The 27736-nt window shown below is 51.2% G+C and overlaps 9 protein-coding genes across 9 annotated transcripts; 4 read left to right on the plus strand and 5 right to left on the minus strand.

Annotated features, from left to right (window-relative positions):
• Positions 1–1015: 1015 nt before the first annotated feature.
• On the plus strand, positions 1016–2782 carry NEUTE1DRAFT_117956 (uncharacterized protein; the record flags this gene model as incomplete). The annotated part of the gene is made up of 2 exons (XM_009855372.1): positions 1016–1551; positions 1616–2782. 2 exons carry the CDS (start codon positions 1385–1387, stop codon positions 2316–2318), a joined length of 870 nt encoding a protein of 289 aa, XP_009853674.1.
• A 1798-nt stretch (positions 2783–4580) lies between these two features.
• NEUTE1DRAFT_46279 (phytochrome-2) lies at positions 4581–8386 on the minus strand (the record flags this gene model as incomplete). The annotated part of the gene is made up of 6 exons (XM_009854419.1): positions 4581–4883; positions 4949–6015; positions 6073–6195; positions 6252–7490; positions 7551–8225; positions 8299–8386. 6 exons carry the CDS (start codon positions 8384–8386, stop codon positions 4581–4583), a joined length of 3495 nt encoding a protein of 1164 aa, XP_009852721.1.
• Positions 8387–10985: 2599 nt separating this feature from the next.
• NEUTE1DRAFT_148305 (uncharacterized protein) lies at positions 10986–13997 on the minus strand (the record flags this gene model as incomplete). The annotated part of the gene is made up of 5 exons (XM_009855373.1): positions 10986–11414; positions 11472–11735; positions 11804–13184; positions 13247–13410; positions 13467–13997. The coding sequence occupies 5 exons, from the start codon at positions 13995–13997 to the stop codon at positions 11256–11258; spliced, it is 2499 nt and encodes an 832-aa protein (XP_009853675.1).
• A 935-nt stretch (positions 13998–14932) lies between these two features.
• Positions 14933–15295, plus strand: NEUTE1DRAFT_103301 (uncharacterized protein; the record flags this gene model as incomplete). Its single annotated transcript, XM_009855374.1, has 3 exons — positions 14933–14999; positions 15094–15170; positions 15230–15295. 3 exons carry the CDS (start codon positions 14933–14935, stop codon positions 15293–15295), a joined length of 210 nt encoding a protein of 69 aa, XP_009853676.1.
• Positions 15296–16826: 1531 nt separating this feature from the next.
• Positions 16827–17407, plus strand: NEUTE1DRAFT_103302 (uncharacterized protein; the record flags this gene model as incomplete). The annotated part of the gene is made up of 3 exons (XM_009855375.1): positions 16827–16913; positions 17125–17149; positions 17229–17407. The coding sequence occupies 3 exons, from the start codon at positions 16827–16829 to the stop codon at positions 17405–17407; spliced, it is 291 nt and encodes a 96-aa protein (XP_009853677.1).
• Positions 17408–21337: 3930 nt separating this feature from the next.
• NEUTE1DRAFT_103303 (uncharacterized protein) lies at positions 21338–21838 on the minus strand (the record flags this gene model as incomplete). The annotated part of the gene is made up of 2 exons (XM_009855376.1): positions 21338–21709; positions 21788–21838. 2 exons carry the CDS (start codon positions 21836–21838, stop codon positions 21338–21340), a joined length of 423 nt encoding a protein of 140 aa, XP_009853678.1.
• A 404-nt stretch (positions 21839–22242) lies between these two features.
• NEUTE1DRAFT_46925 (uncharacterized protein) lies at positions 22243–23872 on the minus strand (the record flags this gene model as incomplete). The annotated part of the gene is made up of 3 exons (XM_009854454.1): positions 22243–22393; positions 22825–23285; positions 23825–23872. The coding sequence occupies 3 exons, from the start codon at positions 23870–23872 to the stop codon at positions 22243–22245; spliced, it is 660 nt and encodes a 219-aa protein (XP_009852756.1).
• A 750-nt stretch (positions 23873–24622) lies between these two features.
• Positions 24623–26080, minus strand: NEUTE1DRAFT_117959 (uncharacterized protein; the record flags this gene model as incomplete). The annotated part of the gene is made up of 4 exons (XM_009855377.1): positions 24623–25440; positions 25498–25720; positions 25781–25789; positions 25859–26080. The coding sequence occupies 4 exons, from the start codon at positions 25894–25896 to the stop codon at positions 25129–25131; spliced, it is 582 nt and encodes a 193-aa protein (XP_009853679.1).
• A 465-nt stretch (positions 26081–26545) lies between these two features.
• NEUTE1DRAFT_148308 (uncharacterized protein) lies at positions 26546–27731 on the plus strand (the record flags this gene model as incomplete). The annotated part of the gene is made up of 3 exons (XM_009855378.1): positions 26546–26804; positions 26875–27630; positions 27682–27731. The coding sequence occupies 3 exons, from the start codon at positions 26546–26548 to the stop codon at positions 27729–27731; spliced, it is 1065 nt and encodes a 354-aa protein (XP_009853680.1).
• Between the last annotated feature and the right edge of the window lie 5 nt (positions 27732–27736).

The following is a 27736-nucleotide window of genomic DNA, read 5'->3' on the forward strand; positions in this document are numbered from 1 at the left end:
GTGGAATGGAGCTCCGGCGGGGCTTCATTGGTTGGAAAGCTTCAGTGATGCATTTTCAGATGTCCGTGCGCTGCTGAGTGTTAGTGGGTGAGTGGGGCGTCCCTTGAGCCTACCAACCGCTCCATCCGCAGCACTGGCTTTTTTTTCCTCCTTGACTTGTAGGTTGCCTCTTCACATGCAACTACACGTGTAGAAAGGTCAACACCTGACGGATGACAACAAACGAAAACACCATGAAGCGCTCACCGTAGTCACCGCGGTTAGAGTTAGCTCACCTACCTAGTGAGCGTCAAGACCATGGTGAATCGGTCGAATACACACCTTGGCGCTTGTGTTGCCGCCGCCGCCACACATGGCGTAGCAACACTATTCTAACCCCCGGCGACGTGCTCCTTGGCTCGCGCTTGTTTTAGTTCAACACCAGCAAACCGGTGACTGCCGAGAAGACCATCACACACCAGCTTTTGCCGCGAGAGCGGATTCCCATACTTCTCCACTCACCAGAAAAAAAAGAAGTCCACCTCAACACCAGGTTTGATCCGCACCCCTCAATGATCCCCCCTCCCCTGACTGCCCGGCACATCGCACATCCACGCGAGCCCCGGAAAGATTCTAGACTTCTCAAACACCACCACCAGTTCCAAGCCATCGACTGGACATGGGCGCCCTGTTGCGCCAATGCTACCTTGTTGCTTGGTGTTTCATCCTTGTTACTCTCCCCAATCAATGGCTGAGTCTCGCTCCTCGCTTAAGGACGACCCTATTGTTGTCACCCACTGCCACCATTCATTCATGCTCCGCTATCTGCCATCCCATCCGGGCCAGGTCAGGTACCAACCATATCCTATTGTAGTCACCAATGGATTCCTATTCTGGTCCCTCCCCATGTAGAGGTATCGCCAGGGTATGTATGTAGTATCCCAGGGGGTGGCCAACTCGATACAGTCTGCAGAATCTATATATCTCTTCATGCCTTCCCGTCCGCTGGCTGTGCCTTGCTCTCTCATCATCCTCAAGATATTTCGTTGCCGTTCTCTTCTTACGCATTCCCCTTTTGGGACTTTTCCACTCTCTCTAACCTGCCTGGTCTGGTATTTGTTTCCTTTTCGAACTTGCTATTATACATTCCTTTCAACAGTGTTCCTAGTGAGCCATTACCTTCTCTACACTGCTTGACGTTGTTGTACGATATAAAATACAACATCACGATACTTTCGACACTCCTTCATAGCAAGTCTATCGAATCGGATCTTTTTCACTTTTAACTACTACGACTCCTTCACGACATCGAACCACTCCATTATACATTCTGGTCATCACCAGCTTTTGAAACACCATAACGAACCATATCTTGAAGAACGACAACTACATAACATCACTCAAAATGCATTTCTCAGCTGCCACCGTCACCGCCTCCCTCTTCACCTTCCTTTCCCTCGCCTCGGCTGGTGCCGTTCCCGCCTACCCAGGCTACAAAGTCATCTGGTCCGACGAGTTCACGGGTGATGCCGGCGCTACCCCAAGCCGCTCCAAGTGGAACTACGCCCTTGAGTAAGCCTCTTTCCTCCCCATCCTTACTCTTGTCCATCAGAAACTAACAAATACCCTCCCACAGCACCAACACCAACAACGAACTCCAAGCCTACACCACCTCCAACCAGAACGTCCAACTCTCCGGCGGAAACACCGTCCAATTCGTGCCCCGCAAGGACGCCTCCGGCAAATGGACTTCAGGCCGTCTCGAATCCCAAGCCACCTTCACCCCGTCGCCCAACCGCACCACCCTCGTCGAAGCCGCCATCCGCTTCGGCGACGCCTCCATCTTCCAAAAGCGTGGTCTCTGGCCTGCCTTCTGGATGCTCGGCGACGCCATCCACCACGGCACCCCGTGGCCGCACTGCGGCGAGCTCGACATCATGGAGACCGTCAACGGTCTGATGACGGGCTACGGCACCGTCCACTGCGGCGGCGACGTAGCCCTGGGTGGGCCATGCAACGAGCCCGTGGGCATCCCGCATACCGCGCTGCTGCTGGATTACGGATGGCACACGTGGAGCTTGTCGATTGATCGCAGCAATCCCGGCGGCGATTGGCGGGCGGAGAAGATCAGTTGGATGTTGGACGGCCAGGTGTTTGGAACCCTGACGGGCGCGGAGATCAATGATGAGGGTGTGTGGGCGACACTGGCGCGGAGTCCGCTGTTTATCATTTTGAACTTGGCGGTTGGGGGTGATTGGCCGGGCCAGCCGGATGCGAACACGGCGGATGGTTATGGGAATATGATGGAGGTGGAGTATGTGGCTGTTATGGAGGCTTAGAAGGCTTTATTGGACCATGATGGACTGCAGCAGAACTCGACTTCTTTGGCATCTAAGGGAAGTGGGGATGAGACGTCGTCGTCATCGTGGAATGGCGGGCGGAGCTGGAATCAGACTTCTCCGTCGGACGTCTGGTGCAGATAACATTGGCCATATCTACTGGCGTGTTGTTGACCAGGCTCGCCATCATTGAAGAAGAAGAAGACGATGAACATGAAGAAAGAGGAAGGAGGGGAAAACGGTCGCTGGCGCTTTGGAGTTTTTGGGTTTCACATCACACACTCTTTTTTCCTCACTGCTAGATACGCAGAGATGGATAGATGGATGAAGAAAAATGACGGGTGGAAGTTTGCTCGTTTGGATGCGTTTTTGCACCCAACATATATTTTATATATCTCACACGTACTTACCTAGCCATGATACCTCTTTGTCATTTACGCACAACTAACACTACTTTTTTTTTGGATATTCACATTCACATTCACGTGCAATGTCAAGATAACGCTTTGTTGCCATGAGTTTGTTCAAGTAACCGGCCGTACTTGTTTTTTTTTTCTTCACTTTCAAATCCCAACCAAGCATTGAATGCCAGTCTTTACTTCGCCACGACCGCGACTTTATGTTATGTTCCATTACTCACACAAGGCTTCTAATGCGTATGATGGTGACTTACTCTCTTGCCGCGTGATTATTAAAGAATCCCTTCCTTCCTTCCTTCCTTCCTTCCTTCCTTCCTTCCTTCCTTCCTTCCTTACTCTTCATTTCACGGCAAAACACGGCAAAACACGGAAATATCATCCAAATGGAGATTGATCTTTTGCAGTCTGCAGATGATCCGGTGACACTGAGAGATTTTATAGTGTAATATGTGCTTACACCACCATCTCGGTTTATCATATATAACTGTAACTCGGACTTTTCACTATATTAGGTCATCAACAACCATGTAAACAAACCATGCTCGAGGTATATATGGGTGGGATCCGAGTATATATCGAAGGTTCCTAGGAGCATTTGCAAGGGCGGCAGGGGAAACGTTCAAGTGTCAGGCTGTCAACTCACGTTGCAACGCTTGTGTAGTAACGATCATAATGTCTTACAGTCTCGCGATATGTACTGCATGCATGCAGACTCACTTGTGCACTTTAATAGGACATGAAAAGCAGTAATTAGCAATTGAATTGAATTGAATGAATAGGTACCTAGCCATCCAACGCCCAGATCCGTCCATCCCGGCGGTGAGATGATGATGAGTAGGTAGAGATTGGAGAATTGAATTGATTGATTTCTCCAACAACATACGACGGATCGCGGTGACTGAATGGAGGACCGGAACTAGGTAGGTGTTATGAATGCGTCCATGTTTTTCCTTTTTTTTTTTTTTTTTTTTTTTTTTTTCCCATCCGACTCTAACCACTCGTTCCACAATGCCACGGAGAAGAAGTCCTTCATTGCGTACACCTATACTGGAAATGTCGATGCCGCCGACTGTCTCGTCTCCGGGGGAAGCTTCCTGGCTGATTACGCCGTGGAGCATCAAATGGAAATCTGTCATGATGTATGTAGAGAGAAAGAGGAACGAATAGAAGAAGAAAAAAAAAAAGAAAAAACTAGAAGCGACGAGTCAGGCAGCGTCAGGCAGCATTTGCTACGAGTACCAGGGAGGCGAACAGATCGTAAAAAGAAAAAGAAATACAAATGATATCCAAATACCAAACAGAGATGCTAGAGGAAAAGGGAAAAGGGAAAAAGAACAGCAGATGAATCAACAGGAACAAAAACCATGAAAAAAAAAATATGATCAGATGGTCATTCGTGCGACGTGGGCCTGATTCGAACAGACGCTCCCGAAGGAACAAGATTTCTAGTCTTGCGCATTAGACCACTCTGCCACCACGCCGAGTGATTGTTGTTTATGATTGGCATGAGTTTAGCGCCTATTACGGGACACTCCTAGGCTGTGGGTACGTCCTGGCTTTCTTCGCATCGCACCGCCATGCTCTGGATCCCAAACCGAACGACAATCAACAAGCCAATGCTTCTTCGTTCCTTTTATCTATAATTGTGGATAGTTAGTGCTTGACATGCCAAACCCCAAATCCCTACTTGCTTCGAGATTGGAATCTGTGCATCGGTGCACCTATGTCGCTAAGACGACCGTTGTCCACGACCCTAAAGATGCCCACTGCCAACTCCGAAGATCATAAACACCATCATTTGCCCTTCATCTTTCATCAGCACACTATTCCCATAAGCAAGCCCTTACTCAGCATCAAACCACCCACCAAGCTCAAACCTCTTTTCATCATACACACACATCCTCCTCGCATCAGGATCCAGTCCCCCAGCTAGACACCGAACCAACCGCTTCATGTCCACCGGTTTAGGCATCCAGCCATCGAATCCAGCTTCTTTGCATTGCTGCTCTTGACCGCGACGAAGCATGCCCGACACCGCAAAGATGGGAGTCCTCCCGCAACACTGCACGACGCGCGACGGCGTCGGGTGGCTGTACTCGTGATCTCGGATCATGCGGATGGAGGCGAAGCCGTCTACTACTGGCATCTTTGGCCACAGGGCGGGTTAGTCAGAGTTCTTGGTCGCAATAAGGGTACAGAAAAGAGACTTACGTTTATGTCCATGAGGACAAAGTCCACAGTCGAGCGATTCGAGGCAAACAGGTTGAAGCATTCTTGACCATCGCGGCTGACCAAAACACAATGGCCCAGCTTGGTAAGACGTCTTTCCAAAATCTGCACGTTTATGATGTTGTCGTCGGCCACAATGACGATGTAATGATGAGGGCTCGGGGTTTGAAAATCCCTTGGCGATGTATCAGCGGTGCTCGAGCCCGGGCGTATAATTGGGGGAGACGGCCTCGAGTTTCTCGAGGTCCCAAATGTACGGTCGGATGGAACGCTGCTGCCGTCTCCGAACGTTAAAGGTCCAGGCATTGTCAGCACCGGCAACGGAGAGGCATCCCGACGTGAAGCTATCGATGAGCAGTGGGATGATACCCCAAATGGAATCTCGAGGGTGAAGGTCGATCCGCGTCCCTTAGTCGACCTCACTTTCAGTTGTCCATTCCGCTGCTTCACAAAACGAGCAACGAAGACCAATCCGACGCCAACGCGAAGCACGTTATCCCTGGCAGCATGCGTTTTGGAAGTTGCCTCGTCGAAATCTTCATCGGGAACCTGCTCAAACTCCTGAAACATATCGTCCAGCTCACGCTCCGAGAAACCGGGCCCCGTATCCGTGATGGAGATGTGTATCACGGTGTTCTCTGGGTTCATAACCGCCTCATGCCATTTGATAACGACTTGGCCGCCTGTAGTATGCTGGATTGCGTTGGCGACAAGAATGGATAAGCTGCGTTGTAGACTTGTTGGATCCCCACGAACATACTTCGTTGGCCCATTAGATGGGATCATGATAAGTTCAGTACGCTTCTCTTGACCAAGCCGCCTTAGGGGACACAGCGCCTCTTCTAAACAATGCGCAAGATGGAACGGTTCGTCCAGCAATGGGATGGATCCTGTTATGCTACCGGTCAGGCTCAAAAGATCATCAATGACATAGATCAGAGATTTTGATGCAGTGTATGAAGTTGTCAGAACCTGCTTTGTGCCATCGTCCAGGTGCTTTTCCAAGGCTATCTCAAGACAGTTTATGACAGCGTTCAAAGGATTTCGTACTGGAAAAAGAATGCGTCAGCTGGTCGATCTGAAACATATGCATACATTGTTGCTACCTTGATGTGATGCATCGTGCAAGAGTAGTCGCTTAAGTCGGGTATCATTGATGGCTGTCTCCTTCTCTCTCCAAACCTGTATGAAGCTGCCGTAAAGCAGCTGAGCCATTGCTGCTAAATTGGCTGGAGCTGGTGTTAGCGGTATTGGCAGAAACTCGGTTGAAGAAGTGAAATCGTACTGTGTTCTATTGACCAGGCCTTGCTCGTGCCGTCCACTACCTCTGTCCATTTCTTGAAGCTGTTTCGAGGCTCCAATCTGCCTATCTTACCCGCCAACGAAGGCCTCCCTGCCCAATGTACTTCTCGGATCTGGTTTTTGCGGTAAAATACCACACATTCATCTGTGGTGCTTGACAGAGGTATGTAGAGGACGCCTGCGATGGCCTTGAACCCGGAGGGGAAATGGAGATCTTTAAAGTCATCTCCGATGTTGTGTGAAAACAGTATCGTGCGCGATCCCCTGAAGAAAAGATATTTGAGAAGCGTTATGGCTTCGATATAGGAAGATAGCCGCCCAATAGTCCTTGCCTCTCCCTCGATGACCAAAAAGCCATAGTCGCAATCGAAGAGGTTAAGTAGCTCGTGGGACGAAGAAGTAATACACTCGTCAGGACTGCCTCTCCCTCTTAGTGTTTCGATAATTCGATGCGCCTGCAGCCTTTCGGAGTTAAGCAGCTTTTGGAGGCACGTAGATGCCGCCAATCTAACAAAGAATGATAACTCTCGGATCGAGAAAGGCACTCGAGTTGCAGTCGGTCCATACGAGTGGCAGACGATGAGCCCCCAAAGCTTGCCGTCAGACTCGAGAGACATGGACATGGATGACCGTACCCCCATATTGGACAGATACTTGAGATGCACAGGTGACATTGCGCGCAAGTAAGCATGAGTTAGATCGAGTGGAACATCCATATCACTGACATCTCTGCCAATGAGCCTCGAGGTCCTCTGGCTCCTATCAAACAATACGCGAACCTTGTTGATCATGTAAAGCTTCCGGGCTTGCGGCGGTATGTCACTTGCGGGAAAGTGCAATCCCCTGTAGACATCATTGCTTACTTTCGGATCCATGAGCTCAGCGACGACGGTGCCGTTATAATCCCGGTCAAACTGATAGACCATCACACGGTGGAAACGGGTGACCTCCTTGACTATCGAGACAATGGTCTCAAGGAGATCAGGCACGGTTGCTGCCTCGGAGAATTGCGTTTGTATCTTTGTAGCCATGCCAATAACCTCAACTGTGGACGTGCTTGGGTCGAAGCCCTTAGAGAAGAGCTCTGGATTTGGGAATGCCGGTTGGACCTTGGATTGTATACTGCAGGCTGTGGCAAAATCCAAGTGGTCGCTACCGAGAGTGTCGATAGGGTTCTCAGGATCAGACATTGCTGGAGTTGCCAACGGATGCATCGAGTAATCTGGCTTTTCATTAGAGGGGTCCGTCTTATGAGATGAATTCCTGCTCCCTTATTACGCACCTTGCAATTCGAATTCGCATATGAACAGATTAGTGTCTCCCCCTAGATAGTGCGCGGCACACCAACACGGAATCAATCGGCCATCTGGATCGGAAAACGAGAAAGCAAAGACGACAGGCTCTTGTTCTTTCTTGGTGCTGTCATATCCTTGACGGATGTGGCGTAGATGGACATCGAACAAGTGACGTTGAAAGATGGGCATAACCTGGTAGAAGCTGTCGAGAGAAAGAAGCTCGGACGGCTGGTAATGGCAGACGAAACCGCTGTTTTCGCTGCAGATTCTAGGGAGGTATCTAGAAGGTCCAGCAACTCGTTCATCGACAAGTTTCAATGCAACAAGCATGCCGTAAGACTGAATAGCGCCAGGTATGTGAATCGGTTCCTCATCGCAAGTAGCAAATGCGCGGCGGGCTTTCTGGATGACACCATGAGATCCGTCGGCCAGGATCGCATACTCGAAGGTTTCGGAGAGTAGCGAGTCATCTCCGCCATTGCCTTTGTTGAACGACGATGGGCATGTAGAATTATGAGAAGATGCAGCTGCTGAACTGCCTTGCCGGTCGACTGCTGAAGGTGCTGGTTCACAACTAAATCCATCGGACGATGGCGGAGATAGATGTTGATTGGAAAGCTGCTGAGTAACAGGAACGACGGAAAGTATACTATCTGCGTCTGCTTGGGCATGTTAGCATCCAACTTGCTTGTATGGAAAGAGATGAAAACACATGGTGTGATGGACCCTACGTACCGGATACGTTTCGAAGAAAGGGGGAACTTTCAAGAATGGATAGACGTATGGGGAATACTCGTTCTATGGGCTGTGACATTGGGTTCATGACATGGAACTTGTGGCCTTTACAGATCAGTTGTGTAAACGGTAGGGAGGAGAGAAAAGGGGATAATAAGAATGGTCAAGGGACTAATGGTCCAATGTAGTCGGATATGTTGTGTGCCCAGACAAGTGACTCGAAGGGCTGTTCGCGGTTCCATGTAGATTGGACCAAGCCAGCGTCCCGCGGGAGTGATCAAGGATCAAGCTGGGTGGCAGAAGGGCGGAGAAAGGAAGAAAACATGTCCGATCGCGAGACATTTAGGACATGGGGATTCGCGATCGAAAATCAATGCACAGAGAAGAAACATAACACCAAGACCCCCAGATGACACATGATAGTCCGAGGTTGGGTCTTGGCGAGACGAAAGGAGTGGTGATAGGGCTAGTGACTTCAAGCTGGTACAAGCGGTGGCAAGTCTCTGGGAGGAAAAGTGAAGGAATGGATTGACGATTCCCAAACACTGCCGTATTGAGCTCGTTGTCTGTCTTCTGCTGTGACCGACTTGCTAGTGATGGGTTGGGCTCGGTGGTTGCCGAGTGTCCAGGAAACTCGACGGCCGCAATGAGGTTGGGTTATCGTGGGGCATGGTGTGTTCAGTCGGTGCGTAAAGGCATACACAGTATAGGTAAAGAGCGGACTGGGGTATTGTCGGTCCTTACACAGACATCAAGAGTCGTGGTATTAGGGTCTAGACTTCCATCGCTGCAGTGTTCAACCGACTCTGAGACACCCGACCATCCTCCACATCGAGCCCCAGAAGCACGGCATGGTGATGAAGAGGGGAAAGTATGTGCGGAATGGACCGGCCGAGTGGTACAGTTGTATGACTGCACGTGTTGGACTGCGTCTTGAGCAGGGGCGCTGAGGAGATCAAATAGATGGTCGATGCTGTCAACGTGAATCGATGGTAGCGAGTTAGTGACAATTAACTCGCTATAACATACGTCAAGGAGAATTGAATTGAAGATAGCCTCAAGTTCCAGAATGTAATGCCGTCGACTTTTGGATGGTATTCGCTTCATCGGCTCGACGGTGCTCGAACAAATTGGCACAAGTTGACCGGTTTGAAGTTGTGAATTAAAAACCGCGCGCAGAAAACTTCATTTCTCCTTGGTTTAATCCAGGACCATCTTGAATATATCCACATTGATCGGTCACCCTTTCCACGTTTGCGGTCCCTTTGTCGTTGTCCAGCTTGAGGTTCATTTGCAGACGAGGAAGGCACGGTTAGACGCGTCACACGCCTAATCCCGGCAGGCTGCAGGCCCGGGTCATTATATCTCTAAAATCAGTAGTCATTCAGCTTCGCAAATCTCCAATTGAGAATGTCCATCAATTCACCATCAAGTATAGAATGGGGATGGAGTCAACCGCCAACGCCAAAGATGTCTCGATGCTCCTCAATAAGCACCAAGGACACCCCTACTCCCAACACCCTCGGCACATGTTGCTAATTCCATAGAGAGAAAACTTGACAAGAGTGTGATATCCAGCTTCAATTCACACACGTTTTGTCGTCTGGAAGGACTGCACGAGGTCGCGTAAGCAGGAGAACGGAGGAGGGTACGGACATAACTAAGTCTACTGGCTGTGGTAAATCGATCGACCCAACTAGCAAGATCAGATACAGGAAGGGCACGGGGAATTTATTAAAAAGTCGAGACAGAAAAGCATGTTTAATGCGTGATAGCTATCTTCTTGTCCTCGTTATTTTTTTTTGTAATGCGTGTACTTGGCTGTACTGAGCGTATTTATCGTACAACCATCCAAGGGACATCCAGGAAATGACATCCAACAAGAATACAAGCGGCGTCCATCAACTGTTATGCTTATGAACTCCTCAAGTATAACCACCACCACCACCACCACCACCACCAAATGCCCAGCCAAACCAAGTGGAAACATCGATGCACAAGACATAAAGTAACTTTGAATGCCAACCAGCCAGCCAGCCAAATACCTCGCTCAACCTCAAGGAAGGAGAAACATTGGTGCCCATTTGCATTGCATTTGCGCGCGTAAGAACCAATCGATTTGATAATGTTCCCGTCTCATACAACGACCTGGTGATACCCAAGATAAGTTTTGCTGCAGTGCGGAGAAAACTGAATGAAAAAGGAAAATTCGCAATGGCGTGAATAAAAGTTTTAAGTTACACAAGAAAAAGAACACAAGCTGACGAACAAAAAAAATCCGCCAAAGAAGGTAGTAAGTAGTGGTAACCAGGCCTAATATAGAGAGAGCAGCACGCGTGCGAGCGAATGAGTCAAACATGGAAGGGGACAACGAAGAGAAATTGTAAAAGCAAGAGGTTTGTGGAGTAACAAAAAGACAAGAGGGTACCAAAGTGTTCCTCAATCCCCATCTATGAGTCCTTCAATATGACTGGCAAAATGGGTGGTGGTATAAATATCGACCCCGGTTCCAATCCGCCATATCCTGTCCCCATAAGGAAAAACCTCTAAAATGTCCAGAGAAGCCTTGAAGAGAGATGACCACACAAGAATGCCAACTAGTCATGCTGACCCTGCGTGAGCGTTGAGTCATTCGAGAAACAACGGATTCATCTTATTCTTCGTTCCTCCTCCGTCTTTTTTGTGCGAGCACGTCGCTTCCACCAGATTCATCGCCGACGAGCGAAATTAGAGAAAAAGCGGTAAGTTATTCCGAAGAGCGTATAAGACCAGACGCAATTCAAGAGAAAAAGTACCAAGTAATACCCAGAAGCAAGAAGCCAAACCAGCTCCAAAGCCGCGACTCATCGTCTCCATGAACGCCTCAATGCATGTGTCCATAATGAAATAATGCGCCTGTCGATGCCAGAAACCCCGGCCCGCACGGATCAGGGAGAACCAGAAGGTAAGACGGAATTCTACTCCGTCGTTCCGATCTCGTTGCCATCCAGAAACACGCCGGCATTGAAGTCGAAAGTCTCTCCGCCGTTGTCATTATCGTGCAAGAAGGAGTCGAAATCAAAGTCGTTCAGAACATCGTTTGACGTGAGTGGGTTGGCAAACTCAACATCGAAGTTCTGCAGCGTGCTGGTTAGCACCCCCCGCTGGGTAGTGAACAAAGGTTCCGGACTTACCATCATTGGTTCGGCGAAATTGTTGTTCTGGGTCGGGTCCGGGTGTGGCGGGGCGGCGACCTGAGGCACAGATGGCGGCGGGACCGGGGCGGCCGGCTGTCCATTCTGTACAACCTGGTTACCTACTTGGTTCTTGTTGAAGCTAGCTGGGTTGACTGGGGTGATTGGAGTGGCCGGCGCCGGAGGCTCTTGCGGCTGGTCGGCGTCTGCAGCAGGTGTAGCACCTGCGTTGAGGTTCTGATTGGACTTTTTCTGCGTAGCAGCCTAAACCGGATCAGAATCGCAACTCAACAGGGGACGAGAGATTAGTTAAAAAGGGGGGGATTCCATACCTTGTTCTTAGCATTCTTGGTCTCCTTCTTCTTGGGTGCCGGCTTGTTGCCCTGGTTGGGGGTTGGAGGAGCAGCGTTGGTGACTTGAGGAGATGACGTCGCGTTCCTCGAGTTGGCAGCGTTGGTCATCGCCGCTGCCGTTGGGGGAGCAGAAGGTGGCGGCATAGCTCTCTGCTGCGCTGGACCCTGAGCCTGCTGAGCTTGAGGAGGCTGACCAACCATCTGGCCATTGGGTCCAGGCTGCTGCCATTGCATATTAGGGCCCCCTTGATTTTGCTGCTGTTGAGCCGCTTGTTGCTGCTGCGCTTGTTGGGCTTGTTGCTGTTGTTGTTGCGCCTGCTGCTGAGCCTGCTGTTGCATTTGTGCTTGACGCTGCTGTTGGGCAGCCATCATCTGTGGGTTCATCTGGCCATTGAAGGGCTGTCCTGGGTGTGCGTTCGGTGGACGCATACCGCCTCCCATCTGGTTGCCCATGTTCATGTTCATGCCGTAATGGGGCTGTCCTCCGTTGGGATCCATGTTGCCGCCCATAAAGATTGTGGGATTCGGTGAACTGCGGTTCTGGGCGCCATCCGGAAGGGGGGAACCCATGTTCTGGGGGTTGTTCATTTGCTGATTGGCACGCTTCATCTGCTCCGAAGGGTTAGGTGATGCTCCATTGCGCTGCCCAGGTGGCGAGTTGCCTTGGAAGCCTTGAGGATTCGGTCCCTGAGGTCCGCCTGGACCGTTGGGGCCTTCAGGTCGTGGCATCCCATCCTGCTCCTGTCGAGCCATCATCAGACGCTTCTTGTTTTGTTGCTCCAGGAGCATCAGCTGCATCTGGTAGTCCTGAAGGGCGTGGTTACTTGACCCATTCTGACCGTTACCAGGCCCAGCTCGCATGTTTCCGGCGCCCATTTCCTGGTTGTAAAACTGGTTGATGTTCTGGCCATCGGGTCCCTGCGGCAGCATAGGAGAGCCCTGGTTTTGCGGACCGCCAGCATTCGCCATCGGGTTGGTGGGCATCTGTTTACCGTGGTGCTGCTGGAGGTTAGCGGCGTACGCTTTGAGCTGATTGGGATTGGCATTGATTAAGGCCTGGAGTTGGTAAGGAGTTAATGAGTTTGGGCGGATTTGGTTGATGAAAAATGCTTGTGCTGAATTGGGGCCACCTCCTACCTGCTGCTGGCCTGGCATGCCTTGCATCTGTCTGCCATTGGGCACCATGACACCCGCGTTGGGGTTGAAGGGGGCCCCCTCGAGACGTGGCCGCTTGGATGGGGATGGCGCGTTGTCTGCCGATCCTGGCGATGCCGCCCTCACTCGGTTTCCATCCATATCCGAGGGATCTCGCTGCATTTGAGCAGCTTTCTGTGCCTGAAGCATGTGCATGGCTTGGGGACTAAGAAGTGTACAAGGGTCAGCTTTGAACAAACCACATGGTAAAGTGAATACGGGACTTACTTTTGGCTGTTCGCCATGGCTGCCCGTGGCAGCTGGTTTCCGGGCTTCATCATGCCGCCCATACCATTCATGTTCCTCATCATTTGCTGCTGATATTGGACGTGGGCGTTATAGTCAGGACGCATTTGCCGCAGCATCTGTTCCTGGCGCATGCGGGACTGGTTCTAGCGTCGCTGTTAGCTAGGGAACAAGCTGCCACATCAGAGAAGGCAGTTCTTACCTGGTTGTGTTGCACGTATTGGTTCACAAGAGCAGGGCCCTTGCTCTTTTGGCTATTGAACATATCCCAGAACAGTGAGAACCAGTCGAGCAGAAAGGGGTTGTTGCTTGTCGAGGAATTCGGAATCGCAGCTGGGGGTAGGTCGTCGGGACGCTTTTGGTCCAGGTTGTCCTTTGAGTCGGTATCCATGGGATCGTCACCCAGGCCATTCAAGTTCTGACCAGGGCTCGCAGATTTGTCCGTCTTGATCTGAGGGTTATTTTGTAGCATTGTGCGGGCAACGTCGTACATGCCTTGGCGGATGAAGTAGTCGTAAATGTAGGTCTCGAGCAACGAACGGCCGCCATCGATAGCTCCAGCCCCGAACTGCATTTGCTGCTGCTGCTGTTGTTGCTGTTGCGGTTGGGGTTGTGGGGGCTGCTGAGGACGGACGGGCATTGCGCCATTATTCATCATTGGCATAGGGGCGCCGCCGACGGGACCGCCCATGGCGTTCATCTGCGCCATGTTACCCATGTTGTTCATGTTCATGGCTGATTATTACGGGCAGACAGACAAGTCTGCCGGGCGAAAAGCGGGATTCGCAAGAGTTGAAAGCAATGGAGTTGGGTCGTGTGTATAACGACGGGAGCCTGAAAGCATGAAGAAGGGTTAGTGTGTCTAGGTTCATGTAATGTGATGGAAATTCGGAGAGGGTTCGGCGCAGGAGGGCACAGCTTGCCAACCAGGTGCGTACAAGTGCCACGACTGCGCGATGCGCTTAAACCCGGCAGGCGGCGGACGTGTATTGAGATCGGGGTAAAGTGATGGCGAGGTGATTGCCGGATAACATGTCAATGGCGTCGAAAAGGTGATGCGGTGGCAGCAGAAAAATACTCTGAGACGCCGACAAGCGACGGCACGGCACGCGTTGGGGGGCAGGAGATAGATAGATAGACAGACAGACAGACAGACAGGGGCAGGCTGGTAAGAGAGATGTCAAGTACCTCGATACAGGCGGGGGAGCCTGGGCTGTTGGCGCAGCAAGTAGCGTGTCGGTACCGATTAGACGGATGTTGTGCAGAGCGTGGAGGAAGTACGGCAGCCAGAAGAGCGAAACAGTCTAGAAGTATGTTCTAGCTGAAAGGCGGGTGAGGTGCAGCTGGGAGAAATTGCAGCGACCGAATCGGGGGCTGGGCGACCGCGGTGAGATATTCCGGGGATGAAGATTAGTGTGTGTGTGTGGCCGGAGATGCACGTGGGTGCAGCGATGAATGGTCTCTGTTGCACGATCCCCTTTCTTGGTGAGTGTCTGCGTGCGTGGTGAGAAAAAGGTCACAGAGACGAGGAGGCGTTGGGTCAATCTGAAGAGTATAAAAATATGGGCGTGGGTGTTTTGTAGAGAAATAAAGGAAGCGAGGCAAGGCCGCGAAACGGGCTCGGATTTCGGTGCACGTAGACTTCTACCGCAAGCCTCAGGTCCGTAGATGTACCGGCGCACTGGCACTCGAGCACGCCAGATGGGAGAACGGGGAGGTTCAAGCAATAGCGTAGGTAGGTAGGTATGTATGGTACCTTTTGAAAGCGCGTTTGACAAGCGATATCCCCGATGTCCCGTCGCAGGCCGGTGCTCGGTGTCAAAGGCGAGATGCAAGGTCGAGGCAGGCAGCCAGATCTCTGCCCGGCAAGGCTGGATCTCAAAAAGATATCGCGACGGCGGCGATGGTAGGTGGCGATGGTGCTGCTGTTGCTGCTGCTGCTGCTGAGTTCACGGGAACGGCAAGGCTTCAGTTGCGCGCGGGTGCACTCCCGTCCCGCTTTCCAAGGATCCAACAGCCTTGGTCGTGTAGAGGTAGGTTGATGGTCGATTATGTGCCAAATCGTCCCACCAGAGATTATGTGGCGGTATATATGGTGTCGTGTCGTGGTGTAGAGTCCGGAGAGAGTGTTGTCGTGGTTTGTAGGTGGTCGCCGCCTGGTTGCGAGGAGTGGACGTCGAGGTTAGAGTGAGGCAAGGTGGTGTTGGTGGTCCAGGCAAGTAGGTAGTTGGAGAGGTGGTGGGAATGATGATCCGGTCCACGTCGCAACAGGAAAGCGTGCAATGCTAAAGTAGTCGTAGGGATGGGAGGAGGAGATGGGGAACGGGGGTCCGGGCAAGTCACAGTGTGTGGTTCTAGCTACCGTGGTGGTCCTCTTCAGGCGCAGGCGGCGGCAGGCTGGCTCTCGCTGGTGGTGGTCTCGGGGCCGGCGACCGTGGGATCTCTTGTGGGCCAATCCGCTCAATCTCGCTGGTGGTCGGGACGGGACAAGGGCGATTAGGACGTTAAAGTGGCGTGCCGCAAAAGAGGAGGATTCCCGACACGAAACTCAACGGTCGTAGGACGCAGAAGAGAGGAAGGACGGGAGGAAGATGGGGGGACGGGGGTTGGGGTTTGGGGACTTTTTTTGGCCGACTGCGCTGCCTTCTTTTGCTTGGTGCTCACGCCAAATCGTATTGGAATTTGGGGGGGGGGGGGAAGTGGAAGCAGCCAGGAGCCGGGCCTGGGGGTGATGGGCGATGGAGGAACCGCGAGATGGGAGACCAAGCTTCACAAGCCTGCGCAGTCTGGAGCACGCAATCGCACCATCCGCTGTCTTGGCATGCGTACATCTCAGACCGTCTCACGTGTTGCCTCGTTAATCAGGCATTTCAGGCACTCTTGCAGCTCAAATATGCACCTATGCAGCAAATGACGGCTTGGCGCCCCTGTATCTGCCACCAATCTGCCTACTTCAGGATATTTGGCTTGTTCCAGCGTTCTGCAATGACAGTCATCACCAAGATGGCTTAACAGCTGCCAACTCTTTACTTGGCGAATTGCTTTTGTTGCAGCCTCACTTCATCTCATTATTTTGGGCAAATCAACAGAGGTGTGAATTGGCCGTTTTGTCACTTTTTTGAAAAACCATCTGTCCACGCGACGAATCGGTGATCTAAGCGAGGAGAGCCTCTCCGAGAGCCTCAGACATTCACGTTGGATGTCTAGTTGGATCAAATCTGTCAACCTCTCTTTTTCCAGTCTTTATCGACCGGATATTTGTCGTCCCTTTCGTGTCTGTACGTTGGGCGTCACGCTGTCGTTGGTCGTGTGTTTTTAAACCAACAGAACACACTTGGTGCAGGCCAACTCGTATCCAACAGTGATACCTTGCCGAAAGCTCCGGGAGTCCCCAGACTTCTCGTGTGGTTCCCAGCCATAATCTCGACCCATACCCTCCCGCGTGGTAGGCCTTTGGCGATTGTGCAACAGCTTAGGATGAGCAGCAGGTGAATGGTTACCAGTGTTCAGTTAAATAGGTACTGACATGCGCAAGTGAGATGACTAGCATGTCGCCATCCACATGGCATGCGACGCGAAAGAGTCCATGGCGTTGGACAAGGTCGTCAAGACTTTAATGCCACGTTTGGCAGGGATCCGGCGCAATATGGTTGGCAAAGAGATGATGTTGGGCATCTCCGACTCCCGTCTCCTGGGTTTCTTTCTGCTGAACACCTCAGTCATGACGATTCAAGAAACACACTACATACCTAGGTAGTGTGCCAGAACCTTCACTGAAACCAGATTACTCCGTCCTCTCCTAGGCAATGGCTCGACGAACTCATTGGTCAGATGAATCATTGATTACTCGAGATCACCAGATGGTCATCGAGATTCACCTCGTGTGTATGTACTATTTCTCCGAGCTCAGCTGTACCTGATTACATAGCAAACCCATATGACCTACCCTAGGTTGGACTGCAAGGCGACATCGCGATAAGCATTGGCCTTGTGGGCTCCAAATCTCCACAGGGTCTTGGGCGCCGCGCTAAGCCACTAACAACACGATCTGCCGGGTGGCAGATCCAACGCCAGGGCAACGCCAACAACGGGCGCCAACCCTCAAGAGACCCTAACCCGTCGGTACAACCTCATACAAAGTAATAGAACACAATATCGAGTTTTGAGGGCATCCTGAAATTCACGTGCAGCCCAGTATACGTAACAGAGTGGCCAAAAGCTGTGCAATCGAAACAAAGTGGTACCAGACGTACATAGGTATCGTCGAGGTTGCCGCCCTCAATGAATCTGTCATGTCGTGATGCGCCGCTGCCGCAGGTAATCTCCAAGGGTCCCGTTAGTGGTTAGTGCTGCCCTGGGCTGTCACGGCTTCCTGGTCAGTGGGACCACAGCTTCGGGAGTTGCCCAAGGTCTCAGGGTTGTTGCTGTCAGACTGGATCTGCTGGTCAGGGTTGCAGCACCGATATGCTGCTACCTTACCGTTGCTCCGTCCCGTCTGGGGATAAAATAACAAACCCACAAAACACAGCATACACCGACCGGATCACGTACCTGCTGCACCTGTCAATCATCATCCTGCCTCGTTTTCTTCATAGTTTCATTTACTACCCAGGCAAAGTGACATAGGTCTTGGTGCGCCACAAGTCAGATAAATGCAGCGTCCCTTGCATTAGCTAGGTACGGCAATACGCGCTATAGCCGGGGGTGTGTTGTTGTCGTGGATTTGCTTCGTGGATCGCGCTGGGGATCTTGCGTGCGGCTTGCTGTTCGCAGGAAGCCTCGTTGCGGCCCCTGCACCTGCGTTTAGACTGAAGGTACAATCAATTCCACAAGAGTCGCTTCTTCTCCAAGGAGCGCCAAAGCTCAAAACTTGGCAATATGAAAATTCACTTTCACCCTTTGATGAATTCCGTCCCAATGTCTTGAAATGAAATACAGAGAAAATGACGCCAAGTCATGTCGCCTTCAGGGGATGGAAGATTACCTATTACCCAAAAGGCTTGAAGAATTGGAGGGGCAAGCAATGCCACAATGGCATGGAAGCGTGAAACTGCTGGCACCTATCATGATGAACTGCCCTGCCGAGCCACCAGACGAGCCTACCATGGCCGCCATGACATGATCTACGGCGCCATGCAGCAAACGGTTCTCCTCTCCCGCCCCAGTCTCATTCAGCCCAGCCAGCGGGCCAGCGGGCCAGCGACAACACGCAAGGCCGCAATCCACACAGTTAGAATCTGTTCATGGAATGGAAAGATGGAACGAAGGGAACGGGTACTATGGCAGCTGGCTTGACGCCGTTAGACGCGGTAGAGCGGGAAGGATGGGATCATCAATTGACACTGCCGTGGCAAAGGGGGAATGGGCACGGGCCACATCAAGGGCTGCTGTCGTGTAAGTACTTGTACAATTAATCGATGCCCCCAAAAAGATTGACTCCTCGCCATCGACCGACACACTTTCAATTGCATCAAGTTCAGCATTCCAATTCTTTTTGTTGATCTCAGAGATGCCGACAACCACCACCGACGGCGTGGCCGCATCTTGACATCCTACTTCATGTCATATACTTTCCAAACCCCGCGTCACATCCCGACACACTGACTTTTACCGCTCCTAGTCAATTTCGACAATTTTCCCCGAAGAAAAAAGACGAGGGCGGCAGATCGACAGCCTTTTTTCAAGACATTTAAACCTCGAAAGTCTGCAACAAAGGTTCGAGACATTCGTCAACACAACTGGAATTAAACGAGAGACAAAACACCCCGCCATCGTTGCTCGCATGGCCTAGCATGGGTGAGGTTGAGAGGGTTAGGGTTCTTTTAATGATCATCCCCCTGAATTGGTGACCATGAGGTTGTCGTCAAGACAAGAACGACAAAACACGATTGAGTAAGAATGTGGGAGTGAATCATTCTTACTATAATTTCTCACTCTAGGAATTAGGTTTGGTATAACTTCCACCCACATGAAACTTCACAAGGCGACGGTATCGCCGAGTGTCCGCGCAGCGTTCTTTCCCTCTTTGGCACAGCATGCCGAACAAAGCAGGGCAGGTACCACCGACAACTAACAACCAACGGTGGTGACCAAACACCAATGAAGTTCCACACGCCACCAGGAACATATCACAAGACACATCCGATCAGATACCCTCGCTCTATGTCGGGATTCCTATCTACTTTTCTGGTGACCATGAGCTATCGCCAATTCCCACCGTAACCTCCGTTCCCTCTTTCCACTCTCCAGATTGTGTCTATATTTGAAATTATGGGGAATCATTCACGCAGAAAGTGAGAAAGACTACCTCGTTACTTCGAGCTGATGCTCTGATTGAGGCTGCCACTGTGGGACGGCGAAGGGAATGGTCAGCATTGATATCAATTGGGAAATTCACATATGTCATCCCGAGTCGTGTTGAGGCGAACAACTGATTTTTTTAAAGCCACCTTACTAGTTGTAACATGCTCAGTTTAATCTGACAAAATCATTCAAAAAATATGATACAAAAGAAAAAGGAAAAAAAAAAAAAAAAAAAAACAAGTATGCCATTCATCCTACACGTCACCATACCCCTATACTAGTAATTCGGAGATTCTTCAGGGATCCAATGACTGTGCGTACTCCCTCAACTCTCTCAGATCCTCCCTTTTAATACGCCCATGAGTAGGTCGATTCTGGATGCCATTCCCACCTACCGCGGATGACACACTCTTCCGTCCGACAGACATAATTGTATTCCTCCGGATAGGTACGGTAGGTATGTTTGCGCACAACGGGCTGGGTGCAGACAGACTTCATGCGTAGTCTGTAAGTCTCCGGCCTCGTCACCTATGCACTCGACCCTCCTCCTATTGCACCCAAGTTGATTGTAATTGGATGAGGTTGGCTATAGGAACGAGAAACAGGGGCCGGGGGTTGTTCCGAAGGGAGATTTTATGCTCCATATTAGCACATAGGTATAAACGATAAAATGATGTGAGGGATGAAGAGACTTGCCTCCGTCAATTCTCCGGCCGTTGAATAGTCAGGCTGTGGAGGTGCCTCGTTAATGTTAACGGGTCTAAATAGGTAATGATGAGATGAAGGGAGGGGTTGACTTACCTCGTTTATCGCAGGCTTGGATGTACCGCAACCCATTGTGGCTTTGGTGACGTATGATCGTGGAAAGGGAATTGCTTTCGAGGTTTTTCGCCGCAAAGATTTGAAGCTGGAAATAGTCGTCTACGAGTGAGGTGTGCTGGACTCGCAGTATCCTCAAGTAGACTGGTGGGGAGCCCAGCAGGTCATTATAACTGAACCGGCCAACGGGCTGTTGCTCATTATTGTATCTCTATACTAACTTAACGTCTTGGTTGGTAGTCTCGGCGCATACAGACGTTGGATGAAAGACGGGCGAGTATATGTAGCTACCCCGTTGGTAATTGGATGTTTGCAGAAACGCCATCTGCGTTTTTCTACTTCTAGGATTTTTGTATTCTCTTTTCGTGTCTGAAAGCTTTAGATACCTACCTACCGTATCTCTAGTGTTTAAACGCTGATTAGCGGGTCGTTGGGTGTAGTGAGGAATCAAGAAAAAGGAGTGGGTGGCTGCCCTTGAAGAGCAGCGCATACAACGAGGTGCGCGACTTGTTGGAAATTATGGTTGACCCTGTGCGAGTTACGAGCACAGCGGCACGAAAGAACCAAAACCGGTGATAACAATTATTCGTAGAATTAGAAGCTGTACAAGTAACCGTAAATCTTGTTCCTTAGGTGATGTTGTTGCTGGCTACTGCGAGGGAAAAAAAAAAAAAAAAAAGCAAAACAAGACCGTGACAAAGTTCGAAGACGTACGCTTCCAAAGATCATTTCTTGACCAATACACCATTCGCTTTTCTTCCAAACCAAGCACCAGCTCAACAGGCCCTTTCCAACTCACTTGATTCTCTCCATCAGTCCTGTCTCCTCTTGATCGAGTGTTGATCGGGTGAAAACTCGTTCGGCATATACCGCCTGGACGGAGCTTAGGTAGAGGTACCCTTCACAGCACCTACCTCTAGGTAACTATGAAATCCTATGCCATACATAGGTCTATCCCCCTGAAGCCGAGACCTTACCAAGGCAGACTTCGACATTAGCCTCTGTAAGCTCTTTCATGAGCCCTCGTAACTCTCCTACGCCAGTTTTATCCGACGGTCTATCCCATATTTGTACTAGACCCGCCTTTTCCGAGTACTCCTTCAGAATATTCCTTCCCTCATTATTCCACTGACAGAATGAACCACGTAACTCCAACCCGCCAATCACTATTCCTTGATTTCGCTGGGGAGCAGGAAAAACTTGCGGGTGCGCGCGCATGTATTCCTCGTCGACGGACATCCACCGCTCTCCAAAAGCTTTGGCCCAGGGGCACTTGTCGCGGCAAAGATCGCAGCTGAGTCCTAGTTTGATGAAGGCGTGTTCCTATGTGTGTGAGATTTGTTAGCTGATTGTTGATACCACCATCATTTAGTAGTTAAGGCAAGTGTGTAGCGTACTTACCTTCTTGGACTTTTCCCGGGAAAATTCTTGTGTGCTGACACAGCTACCCATTGTGATGCTGTGCTATAGAACTCTCTACCTCTAGTCATCAAGCCTCTCGCTTCCGTAAGTTCCGAAACTGATTGGTAGTCGATGTGCTAGAGGTCTATAGTTTTATTCCATGGAGTCAATCTGGCGAGGAGGGACCAAACCTCATTATAACCACCTTTAGCAAGCAGACTGCCATCTACAAGTAGGCTCGTTGCGCGCCATAGGTACCCATGTTCCGTTTTTGCTGTTCCGCGTCAGATATCTTCGTTGGTTGTGTTGGCGCATGTGGATATAAAAAAAAAGGGGGCGAGAGACTATCGTGTTGGTAATTGGAAAGCTGGGCGGCACCAACTACATTTTTTTCTTATACTTCGTCTTCCTTGTTACTGTGAATTTTTGTGGTTGAGTGATGGCCCAAGCCATTATCACGAGAAGAACAAAGAAATCGTGCTGCGGTACTTCTCGGTATGTATGTACAAAGGTAACTCATTGAATCGCCCGGACTTGATGGATTTCTTTGACGTCCGGTAGTTGGGGGTCGGTTTCGAAGCTACCCTAGGCTTGAAACTGTTAGGTCTACATAGGTATCGAAAGAGGTGATGGGTTGACAGGGGTTAGGAATGTGGGAGCGCTTACATTCAAGGAGGGATTAGCCATACGGCTTTTGGGATGTTTGTGCTTTTCAACCCCATCAAGATACCTCTCGGAACTGAACTCCTCAGCCACAAGGTGAGCGAGGAAGCCCTGGGGTTGATATAGGCCCTGCGACTTCGATTCTGCTGCTATCATACGTACATATGAGATCATATGCTCCAAGTCCGTCACCATGCTCCCAAATAGTGAATAAACTATCCGTTGAACTACCACACGTATCTACCTAGTCTTCCGTCCAGCGTAGCTAATAATCTTCAGTCCTAGGTTGGATGACAAAAATCATACCTCTGTCATCTTCCTTCCACCACGTCTGAACACTCCGAATTCGATACCCCATCATATCTTGTACCAACCGACACGGACTCAACGAACGGTTTTCGTTGTCCTCCAAAGCCTCTGTTATCACGTCCTCAACGTCCTTTTCGGGTCCAGGATACTCATGTCGATCTTTATGTTGGAACAGAGCGCAGAAATTACCTTGCAGCTGAACACGCAGATTATTGTCCGGGTACTTCTCAAGGTAATTCTGGAACTCCTTCATCCCATAAACTTTCCTCTCTATCGCTAGCTGTAGGGCACTCGCCGATACCGAAACCACACTTTCCCGCATCCACTCATGTCCGGGTTGGTCGGAACACTTGTATCCTTGCCCCTTTAGATAGCAGGCGGTACAATGGGTAGATAGCGTCACCCCGTACGTGTAATCCGTTTCCTGGGTGAGGATGATGGGCTGCGGTTCTGGCTTGGGTATCGATTCGTACTCGGACTCTTGCTGCCACGGGGAGGTGTAGTGAGAACCGTGAGAGATCAGGGGCTGCGGTTCTGGCTCGGGCATCGATTCGTACTTGAACTCTTGCTGCCACGGTAACGTGTATTGAGAACCGTGAGGGGTCAGGGGCTCAGGTTCTGGCTTGTACATCGGCTCGTGAAAGGGCTTGTGATGCCACGTGCTGTTCGTTTGTAGGTTGGGGATGGGTGATCGAGATTTTGGCTCGTGCTGCCATGTGTTATTCGTTTTCAGGCTGTGGCTGCTGAGCTGAGGTTTGGGTTGAGGTTTTGGCTCGTGTGGCGGCTCGTATATAGGCTCGTAATGGCACGGTAAAGTGTATTGAGAAGCGGCAGGGGAGATGGGCTTCGGTTTTGGCTCGTGCTTCGGCTCAAACATGGACTCGTGCTGTCTCATGTTGTTCGTTTTTTGGCTGGGGAAATTGGGCTGGGGTTTTAGCTCGTCCATAGATTCGGGCTGCCTCGTGAAGGTGTATTGAGAACAGGGAAGGATCAGAGGCTGTGGTTGAGGTCAGCGTCAGAGGAAACCGCGCTGGTGACCGGGACGTTCGCACAGAAAACACTCACATCTTCCTCATCCTCTTTATAGTCAATAGTTGACATTCCACTGCTCATGGTAGCTTTGGTAGTGTAGGGGTAGCAATCAGGGTATGCCTTCTTCTCTTTCTCATCCTCTTGATATTCAGTTGACATCCCACAGCCCATAGTCGTAGTCTCTGTAGTGTAGAGGTAGCAAATCAAGGTACGCCTTCTTCTCTCGTAGTGTCTTGCAGCGGTCTTGAGTTGAAACTGGTCGGTCGTCGAACGTAGCCTGGCTTCTCCAACCAAGAGGGGTAAAAGAGCAGCAAACCCATTATAAACTGGTAAGCTGCGTGCTAGTACGCTCACCAACTCTGACTCCATTGTTTAGCGGTTTTGTATTCTATCGTGACCATAGTCTTGTTGGTCATCTCGGTTTTTCGAACCTGAAAGAGGGACGTGGTGTGACCATCATCGTGTTGATCATGTTGGTTATCGGAACAGAGCAAGGCGCTAACGATGTCTCTCCCTCTTTTCTCTCTTTTCCCCCTGAGAGTGTCATATGACATGGCGTTGGCGAGAACAACAGCGGGCGGTAGGAAGGGGGGATGTTACGATGTCAAAGGAATCCTCTTCGAGTAAGCGCCCGGACTCGTGATTCCGACAGCGACTGGAAGCGGCACCATGCTTTCTTTGACACGCAGGTACTAACTCATCCGTCAAATATGTGCCGATGCGGTCACTTGAGCCGCATCTAAAAGAACTACCGAGAACAGGGGCTAAGGTCTATCAGATAAAGATCTGGTACCAGTAGCTCTTGTTCATGGGCGATGCGAGCTGAGCCTGGGAGAAGAGGTATATGTATCGCTATCATTTGTAAAACATTATAAGCCATTGCCTGATTTCGCTCGGGATTTGTGACTGAACGGACGCCCCAACTCCATCCTTCCAGAGCCTGATATGCTCGTCTATTAATGCTCATACCCTTCGCTCACCATCATTGGTGAATATGTTCCTCATTTTTTCCTCATCCAAGCCCCGAGCCGCAGCTTAATGGTTGGTTTGTGGAACTGAATGGGAGACTCCTGTGGTCCGAGTTCCACATCCTCAAAGACCTCCCCTCGTGGGGGCAGGATTTGGGCATCGGTCATTCCAGGTGGTTCCTGCTGATCATCCGTCTCGTCTCCTTTTTTGGTGCCGAGGTCCGTCAAGAAAGCCAAAAGAGCCTCTGCCGTCACCTCGTCTGCCGTGACCGTGTCAACGCTTTCGGGCGAGACTTGGCGGGTGTCGGCTACTTCGGTGCTCGCATCCTCATGGACCAACTCCTAATCGTCATTCGATTGTACGCTCTCCTAGTCGTCCTCGGGAGGAAGTTCATCGTCGATGTAGCGTACGAGCGTGACGCGCATCTCGGTCGTATCGTGGCCCCTGAGCACGTCGCTGATGAAGTGGGTCTCGACTTGCATTTGTACCATCTCGAGAGCACCGCGTAGCACACCACATAGGATATTCGAGAACCAGAGTTGGTCTTGAGCCCGGCCGTCATCGGGCAGTTCGACAAAATCGGCGAGGGGGTTCTCGTCGAAAACAAGGGAGAACTGCTTGTTGTCGCCTGTCCAGTTTGTGATTGTCGGGGTGACGTTGAGGAAGATCTTGAAGCCCACCTGCGACAGGTAGTGTTAGCAAGAGGCAATGTGATGTTGACACCGAGGAGGTCTTGCCTTGGCGATCATCTCTGCGGTTTCGCGAAAGTTGGAGCACCGGCGCATTGTGTTGGACTTGGCCAGGTAGTCCTCGATCAGACGGAGACCAATGTTGTACCCCATCCTATCCAGCTGCTTGTTGACTTCGGCATAGTCGTTCTCAAAGTCCTTGCATATCTGCGCCACTATGGTTCCGTAGGTGAGGACGACTAGTTCGGCGTTAACTTTTTCGATCCTCGTCCTGCCTGGCAGTTAGCACTGCGAGGGCATCTTGTTACCGAGGGGTTAGGGGCGATCCTACTTCCAGATCCTGTAGAGTAACAACCGGCCGTTAGCAAACAAGAACACACTGCCCGGTGTTGGTTGGGACCCGACTTACTCTTCCCCCAAACGGGATGCTTTGCTTGCTGACGACATTGTGAATGTTGGAAGTCAGAAGCTCGGGGAGCCTCTGTATGATTATACCGTTCTCATAAAACAACGGGGTCAATCGGGGATATAATCGTTGCGCGGACCAGTGCTTCAGACACGATGGTAGCGACAAGACAGAATGATGAGCGATGATGTTGTTTTTGTTACAAGGCGGTGGGTTTGTACCGCGAGACAGAAGACGGGATGGAACTTGGGGACCTCGATGGAACTGAAGCTGGAGTAGGTGGAAGCCGCGGGCGATTGCCCCGCTGACACCTTCAGCGATGTGTCTGCCCCGGGGCAGGCACCACAGGGCACCGCCGACGGGAGCTCTGGGCGCCAAAGAGAACCGCAAGGGTTCGACAGCGGGAGCTGGGGGCCCACCCGCAACATTGTGGGTCCACTCGCCCGGGCAGTCTTCTAGCCTGATAAGGTTTAGCCTCATAGCGGCTTCAAGTGTTGCAGCAGGGAATTGCCCGACGTGAAGTCAAAATCGCCAAGTTCCGTCGCGACGGAGAGCGGGCAATCAAAAATCCACTTGACGTAAAGGTATCGCCAATTGCAATTGCTTTGCTCTGACATCAACCCGCCTGTCGTCTACCATCCCGACTACTGCTACGATCACCCCGAATACCACGATTCTGAGCCACACACCATGTCCTCCGAAAAGAGACCTGCTTCCGATGACCCCAGCGGGGGTCAGCTCGTCAAGAGACCCAACCTGGGCTCGAGTCGCGCCCTCACGAGGACCGGCGCGACAGGCAGCAGCGGCGACCTTATCCAGACAGCTCCCCGTACGAGCAGCCTCCAGGCTCCGGTGATGGAGCTGTCCGGCCACTCGGGCGAGATCTTTGCGGCCAAGTTCGACCCTACCGGCAACCTTATAGCTTCTGGTTCCATGGACCGTACCATCAGTACGTCCAACTTTACATCAGCTACCGGCATTAACAGTTGGGGACAGTTACTAACAACTGGCTATTACAGTGCTCTGGAGAACCTATGGCGACTGCGAAAACTACGGCGTCCTCAACGGCCACAAGGGTGCCATTCTCGACCTCCACTGGTCGCGCGACTCCGAGATCCTCTTTTCCGCCTCCGCCGACATGCACCTCGCCAGCTGGGACCTTACATCAGGCACAAGGATACGGCGATATGTCGGACACGAAGAAATCGTCAACTCACTCGACATCTCGAGACGCGGCGAGGACCTGCTCATCAGCGGTAGCGACGACGGGACGATCGGTATCTGGGATCCGCGAACCAAGAACGCCGCCGACTACATCGAGACCGACTTCCCCATAACCGCCGTGGCCATGTCGGAGGCCGGCAACGAGATCTACTCGGGAGGAATTGACAATGACATCAAGGTCTGGGATGTGAGGAAGAAGGCAGTCGTGTACTCAATGATTGGACACCAGGATACCGTCACCACATTGCGGGTGTCGCCAGATTCGCAACAGCTGCTCTCGTACGCCATGGATTCGACAGCGAGGACATGGGATATCAGGCCGTTTGCTCCTGCCGATAGGCACATTCGCACCTTTGATGGCGCGCTGTTTGGCATGGAGCAGAACCTCATTAAGGGAAGCTGGGACAAAGATGGCAAGAAGATTGCGGTGGGCGCGGGTGATGGCACCGTGGTCATCTGGGGCAGTGACACTGGCAAGCTGTTGTACAAGCTTCCGGGTCACAAGGGAACGGTCAACGTAGCCGAGTTCTCTCCTGGCACTGACCCTCTTAGTGAGTTCATTGCATTTTGGTTGTCATCTGCAGTAACTAACCATGTTGTAGTTCTCTCTGCGTCGTCCGATAGGACCATGCTGCTCGGCGAGCTGAAGTGAGGAAA

The sequence above is a fragment of the Neurospora tetrasperma genome (assembly GCF_000213175.1).
Source record: "Neurospora tetrasperma FGSC 2508 unplaced genomic scaffold NEUTE1scaffold_5, whole genome shotgun sequence".
In the NCBI taxonomy this organism is placed as follows: Eukaryota; Fungi; Ascomycota; class Sordariomycetes; order Sordariales; family Sordariaceae; genus Neurospora; species Neurospora tetrasperma.